This window comes from Nannospalax galili, unplaced genomic scaffold (assembly GCF_000622305.1).
Source record: "Nannospalax galili isolate Female #2095 unplaced genomic scaffold, S.galili_v1.0 scaffold212, whole genome shotgun sequence".
Lineage (NCBI taxonomy): Eukaryota > Metazoa > Chordata > Mammalia > Rodentia > Spalacidae > Nannospalax > Nannospalax galili.
The window spans coordinates 3302680-3310095 of record NW_008333884.1 but is presented as its reverse complement, the minus strand read 5'-3'; the positions used below and the strand labels follow the sequence as shown (position 1 = coordinate 3310095).

At 41.4% G+C, this 7416-nt stretch overlaps 1 protein-coding gene across 8 annotated transcripts in view; it reads left to right on the top strand.

The window, feature by feature from the left end:
• The window catches only part of Smyd4 (SET and MYND domain containing 4), a 65677-nt gene that overhangs the window by 28550 nt on the left and 29711 nt on the right, over positions 1–7416 (top strand). For 4 of the 8 annotated variants that reach the window (XM_017797069.2, XM_029561446.1, XM_008828789.3 and 1 more), the window contains exon 3: positions 1576–1720. The exons of the other annotated variants lie outside the window; for them this stretch is intronic. In XM_017797069.2, coding sequence (XP_017652558.1) covers positions 1576–1720 — 145 coding nt within the window. The remainder of the gene's footprint in view (positions 1–1575; positions 1721–7416) is intronic. 8 annotated transcript variants of the gene reach the window in all.

The following is a 7416-nucleotide window of genomic DNA, read 5'->3' as shown; positions in this document are numbered from 1 at the left end:
TTCCTCCTCCTTCCACCTTCTTCTTCGAGACAGGGCCTCCCTGTAGCCCCAGCTGGCCTAGAACTCACTATGTAGACCAGGCTGGTCTTGAACTCACAGAGCTCTGCCTGCCTCTGCCTCCCGAGTGCTGGGGCTAAGGGCGTGTGCCACCACGCCCAGCTTGCTGGAGCACATTTGGAATAGGCAAGCGTACTTTTGGAATTAAAATCTTTCCTGGGGCTAGAGAGATGGCTCAGTGGTTAAGAACACTAGTTGTTCTTGCAGAAGATGCAGGTTTGAATCCTTTTTAGTTTGAAATTGCAAAGTCCAAAGAAATTCCATATGATGTCCTTCCTGATTTCCTAAGTGCTAATACTATTCTACATTCACTACGACTTCCCCTTCTCTTTCACCCAAGTATTTTCAGCAGTCTTAAATAGCCTCTTGGTTGGTTTGTTTATTTTGTTGTTTTTGTTATCATTGTTGTTTGGTTGGTTAGATGGGTGAGTTTTGTTGTTGTTTCTTTAATGTGTATAAGTATTTTGCCTGCATATATGTAAGTGCATCATGGACATGCGTCCATGCAATGTCCATGGATCTTGAATCCTCTGGAACTGGAGTTATAGATTGTTCATAGCCACCATGTGGTTGTGGGAACTAACCCCAGATCCCCTGCAAGAGCTTTGCTACTCTTAACCACTGATCCATCTCTTCAGCCTCAGGTTGTGGGGTTTTGGGGGTTTTTTATTTGTATTTGAGACAGGGTGTCATTATGTAGCTGTGGCAGACCTAGAATACACTATGTAAACCAGACCCGCCTCAAACCCACAGAGCTCTGCCTGCCTCTACTTCCTCAGTGCTAGGATTAAAGGTGCGTGCCACCACACCTGCCAAGTATTTTCCTTACTAATTAATTATTTATTTATAAATTATTTGTTTTCCATGGTACACATGTGGGGATCAGAGGGCAACTTTCAGGAGTCAATTCTCTCCTACCATCGTGTGGGGTCCTGAGGTGTGAGATTTGGCTGCAGGCACTTTTACTCGCTAAACCATCTAGTTGGCCCTTTTCTTCCCATTTATTTATTTGCTTATTGTATATGTGCTTGTATGTGTTTATTTTTTGAGACAAGTTCTCACTATTTTGCCCAATCTGGCCTCCAACTCATGGCACTCCTCTTGCCTCGGTCCCTTGAGTGCTGGGATTATAGGTGTAGGCCACCAAGTCTAACTCCTCAGTATTCAATACAGTGTAACTGGAGAGCACTCCTTGGTGCAGATTCCATGTGTTACGTCATTCTCCACACCCATAAATACCTGTAAAGGTTATTTGTGTTGTATGCTCCAAGGGATAGTTCACTGACCAGTGAGTATGAGGTAAAGGATGAGACATTAAGACATTAGTGCTTTTTGCTCTTGGGTAGAGATCCCTTCCCTATGTCTCTGAGACCAAGAAGTATTCTACAGTCGTGTTGCATGTTGCACACAGCCTCGTTGCCACCTGCACTCTCAGCCACTTATTCTAATTTCAAGTAACTGGTTCAGAGCCTTCTTTGAAATAACAACTGTACTTGTTTGTTTTCTTTCTTCATAAAGACCTGAGGATGAGATGTTTTTAAAGAGGCTTTCTAGTAATTACTTGGTGGAAAAGGACTACAATGCTCCCCTTTTCTACAGAGAAGAAGGAAACAAAAAATTCCAAGAGAAGGAATACACAGGAGCCGCGGTGCTATACTCCAAGGTAAAATGCTTCCATCCCAGCAATTCAACAAAGCATATTTCTGCAGAAGTAGAGTCATAATACTAAGTTTCAGAGCCAGTGTTTTGGGTTTTGTTGTTGTTGTGTATAATTTGTGGATTGGCTTAGAAAATCCTGGTAGGGGGGCTGGAGAGATGGCTCAGCAGTTAAGAACACTGGCTGTTCTTGCAGAAGACCCAGGTTCAAATCCCAGCACCCACATGGCAGCTAACAACTGTCCATAACTCCAGTTCCAGGGGATCCGACGCCCTCTTCTGTCCTCTGTGGGCATTGTATGACATGGGTGTAATTACTACATTCAGGCAATACACTCATACACATAAAATAATAAATATTAAAAAAAACTGGTAGAATTCTGCTGTTGGTTACAATCTCAAAGAATAGTTTATATGTCCTGCATTTTGTCAAGAAGCTTTTGTTCCCATATTCCTTCAGACAGCTAGTAGCGACGAGCTTGTTGGTCCCTTGTCTTGCTTTGCCAGGTCTGTTAGCTCTCACTGAATTGCATGCCATTTTTCGTTTGACTGATAAGAATGGTATCTTGATAGTTCAGAGAACAGTTAGATTTTTAGCTAGTCAACAGTGTTAGCTTACAAACAGTATGACTTAGATACGGTTAGAAAAGAGGATGAGCTGATTTCCCACAGCCCAGTTGAAAGAGATTTTGATGGTCATCAGTGAGTATATTAATATTAGTGATAATTAACAGATATTTTGCATTACACTAAGCATCACCAAACTAAATTTTGAAGAGGATTTTTAACAATCTGTCATCCTTATTGACCTGCTTCCATGGTAGGAACTGAAACAAAATCCACTGAGAGACTTCCTTTTATAACTTTTTCAGAGCTTTATATGAACTTAAAACAAGAATGTGTTTCAGATCCTTGATCTGTTGTCTTGTATATTAAAAGAATGAGTTGAACTGTGTGTGGTGGTGCTCACCTTTCATCCCAGTACCTGTCAGGCAGATCTCTGTGGTTCAAGGCTAGCTTGGTCTACATAGCAAGTTCCTGGCCAACCAGGGCTACACAGTGAGACCCTATCTCAGAAAAACAAAAAAGAATGAGTTGAGCCAAGTGTAGTAGCACATTCCTATAATCCCAGCTTTCAGGAGATAGAAGGATTAGAAGTTCAAGGCTAGCTTTAGCTATGTAACAAGTTTGAGGCTACCCTAGGCTATATGAGACCCTGTCTAAGACAAGGGGAAAGGATGTAAGGGGCTAAAGGTGAAGTGTAGCTTAGTGGTACAACACTTGCCTAGCATGCATGAGGCCCAAGATTTGATACCCAGCACTGGGGTTAGAGGTGTTATACTTCTACTCAATCTTTAACATGTGGGTGCACATGTATGTGCATGTACATAGCACTGGAGACCAAACACAGGATTTGTAGGGATTCTAAGCAAACATTCTACCACTGAGCTATATCTAGGCCACCTTCAACTTTCTTCAGATCCCATCTCTTTGTTTGTTGTTTTGTTTTTTGAGACAAGGTCTTACTATGTAGCCCCAGCTTGTCTGGAACTCACAATGTAGACCAGGCTGACCTCGAACTCACAGAGACCTTCTTGCCTCTGCCTCCTGAGTGCTGGGATTAAAGGCGTGTGCCACCACATCTGACCCTGAGATTTTAGCTCCCTCTTTCTCTTTTTCTCCCTCCTTCCCCCCTTGAGTTCAATTCCCAACACCTACAGGGTGGCTAATAACTGTCCTTAACACATAAAAAATAATAAGTAAAACAATAAAAAACCTTGGAATTAATATTCCAGAAACTATCACAGTTATTATAACTGTTTTCTCTACAAACTGATAAAAACCCTACTTTGTAGTGGTATAATAAGTATTAAATGAAATAATGTAAGCTTTAGCAATTGTCAATCTCTCTTCAACCTTTTGCCTTTACATCATAAATGTGATTGCATGGAAAATTGTTCAAAGAAAACAGGTAAAATAAGAAATATGGGCCAGGCATGGTGGTACATGCCTTTAATCCCAGCACTTGGGAGGCAGAAGCAGGTGGATCTCTGTGAGTTCAAGGCCATCCTGGTCTACATAGTGAGTTCCAGGAAAGCTGGGGCTACAGGGAGACCCTGCCTCAAAAAGACCAAAAAAAAAAGAAATGTGGAGCTGGAGATGCTTAGTGGTTAAAAGAACTTGCTGCTCTTGCAGAGGACCTGAGTTTGGTTCCCAGTACCCACATCAGGCAGCAGTTCACAACTGCCTGTAACTCTAGCTCCAAGGATTCAATTCCATCTTCTGACTTCCTTGGGTACCTGAACTCACATGAACAAACCTCCCACCCCACCTCCACACACACTCACATTTTAAAATGAAATAAAATAAGGCTCTTTTTTTTTTTTTTTTTTTTTTTTAAATAAAATGAACTCCAGAACAAATTCACCACCAGCCTGGGCAACACACACACACCCTGTCTCAAGAAGGGAAAGAGAAAACTAAGGCTTGTTCTGGAACATAGAGAAGCACACTTCCTATCTCACAAAGCTGATGTCTTGATGATTATGTCTTTTGCAATTTTATAAAAAGCAGCTATTTTCTTTCTTTTTAAAAGTAATACTGGTTGTTTTTGTCTGTAAAAGTAATAAATGTTACTTTGAAAAATATAGAGAAATATAAAGAGTAAAAAAAGTCATAACCAGTGATAAGTACTGTTAACATTTTTGCTTATATCCAGCCAGCCAGCCTTTTTCCTGTGAAAATGTGTTTTTCTCTTACAAAATTGGGATAATGCTGCACTTAGTGTTTTGTAACCTGCTTTTTCCCCCTCAACAATTTATTGTGCCCATTTTCTCATGTTATTAAATTTTCTACTACAAGATGATTTTCCACAGCTAGCTCAGTGTTCTGTTACAGAGAAGAAATATACTTAATTTAACATCTAACATTGGCATATTATTTGGTATTATGATGCTGTAACAAGCATCTTTCTGTATAAATATTTATGTACAACTTTTTTCTTTAGGATAAATTAGTAGAAGGATAAATTTCTGGGTCAAAGGGAATTTTTTTTAAGGCCTTTTTAAGGTACTGATGCCGAATTGTTCTCCAGAAAGAACTAGTTAGCAACCATTCTGACAATATGGGAATGTTCATTTCTCTATATCTTAAGCATTACTGGCTGTTATTATATATTAATAATTTCATTATTATTGTATAATTTTTAGATAGAAAATATGTTCATATAGTTAAATTTCCAAAAGTTGTAAGAGTGCTAGAGAGCTGGCTCAGCAGTTAGAGCATTGGTGGCTCTTGGTTCCCAGCACCCACACGACAGCTAATAACCGTCTGTAACTCCAGTTCCAGGGGATCCTTGTCTGGCCTCTGTGGGCATTGCATGCACATGGTACACCTACATATATATGCAGACAAAATACTGATTCACATAAAATAAATTTTGTAAAAAGCAATCAATCAGGGCCAGACGTGGTGGCACACACCAGCATTCGGCAGGCAGAGGCAGGCAGATCTCTGCCTTCAAGGCCAGCCTGGTCTACATAGTGAGTTCCAGGCATGGTGGCACACGCCTGTAGTCCCAGCATTTGGGAGGTGGGAGGCAGAGGCAGGCAGATCTCTGTGAGTTCAAGGCCAGCCTAGTCTACATAGTGAGTTCCAGGACAACTTGGGCTACAGGGAAACCCTGTCTCAAAAAGACCAAAAAAAAAAAAATTGCAAAAATGTTCAGTGTAGTCACTTTTTTCCTGCCCTCCACCCCCGGCCTAACCTCGTTTTCTATCCCTGTAAACTAGCCCTGTTAAGTATACTGTATATGAGGCATATACAAATGAATGAAACTAGCCAAACATAGTGGTATAAACCTCCAGCTGCTTGAGTGACTGAGGCAGAAAGATCATGAGTTCAGGAGTTCAAGACTAGTATGGGGTGCATAGTAGCCCAGGCTGGCCTCAAACTCTTATGTAGCTGCATCTCATTCTCCTGCCTCCACCTCCCAAGTGCTAGAATTACAGGTGTGCACCACCATGCCCAATGCATTCATTTTTAGTTAGCATACAAGATAATAGCTTTCATTGTGACATTTTGTGTTCTTATTCACGTGTATTATTGTACCCTGTTCATCTTCATCTCCACTACTTTCTCTGTCCCTCTTCCTTTCCTCTCAAGTAGTCTCCCTTCTACTGTGTATGGATGCACATGTGTGTGCATGTACATAGCACTGGGAACCAAACACAGGACTTGTAGGGATTCTAGGCAAACATTCTACCACTGAGCTATATCCCTAGGCCACCTTCAGCTTTTTTCATATCCCATTTCTTTGTTCGTTGTTTTATTTTTTGGGACAAGGTCTTACTATGTAGCCCCAGCTTGTCTGGAACTCACAATGTAGACCAGGCTGACCTCAAACTCACAGAGATTGTCTTGCCTCTGCCTCCTGAGTGCTGGGATTAAAGGAGTGTGCCACCACACCTGACCCTGAGATTCTAGCTCCCTCCCCTCCCCCGTTGTTTATTTATTTTTATTTTTATGAATATTTTACCTGCATGTAAATGCACTATGTGTTTGCACTGCCTGAGGAGGCCAGACGAGGGTGGCAGATTCCCTGGAACTAGAGGAGCAGATCATGTGGGTGCTGGGACCTGAACCTGGGTCCTCTAGAAGAACAGCCAGTGCTCTTAATCACTGAGCTATCTCTCCACCCCCAAGATCCCATCTCTTTAATTAATTAATTAATTAATTAATTAATTAATTAATTGATTAATTAATTGGACTAGCCAGGCATGATAATACATGCTTATAACCCCAACAGTTTGGAAATGAAGACAGGAGAATCAAAAGTTAAAGGTGAGCCAGTGAGATGGTTCAGTGGGTAGAGTGCTTATGCATAGCATAGACCTGACTACTTTAGTTCAGTCCCCAGATTCTATAAGAGAGCCGGAGAAAACCAACTCCTGAAAGTTGTTCTCTGACATCCAACTGTGGCATATGTGCACCTGTGTGTGTGTGCATGCGCATGCACATTAATTAATTAATTTTAAGTTTGGGCTTTCTGGGCGTGGTGGTACATGCCTTTAATCCCAGCACTCAAGAGGCAGTGGCAAGTGGATCTCTGTGAGTTCGAGGCCAGCCTGGTCTCCATTAGTGAATCCAGGCCAGCTGCAGCTACAGGGAGATCTTGTCTCAAAAAGACCAAAAAAAAAGAGGAGAGACCCAAGCTAGGACTAGCTCAGGGTGTGATGCCTTGGGCTGCATTAACAATGCAGTGAGTTTCCCATCTAGCAACAGTGGAATATTGCTCATCTACTATACCTGTCCAATCTTGAACTTCCCAGATTTCATAAACTATGGGCCAAACCTTTATTCTTTATAAATTATTCAGCCTGTAGTATTCTGTGATAATCACAGAAAAGGACTAAAACTAAGATGTTATTTAAGAAGAGTTCCAAGAAATGAGGAACCACCAGGGAGATTTGTGGGGGAGGGGGTGATTCAATTTGAAATGGAGGAAACAAACTAAAGCTACATTTGTTAGGCTTACAGTTTACATAAACTGTAAAAAGTGTCCAAATTGAAGGCAGGAAGAGGTTTGGAGAGGAGATAAAGCTAGAGCTCTTGATGATGCAACGGGTTTGTTCATGAAATCGGCAACCTCCCAGAGTGGCCTTAGAGAATGGGTGGAGTACAGACAGAGATCTGTGAGATTAA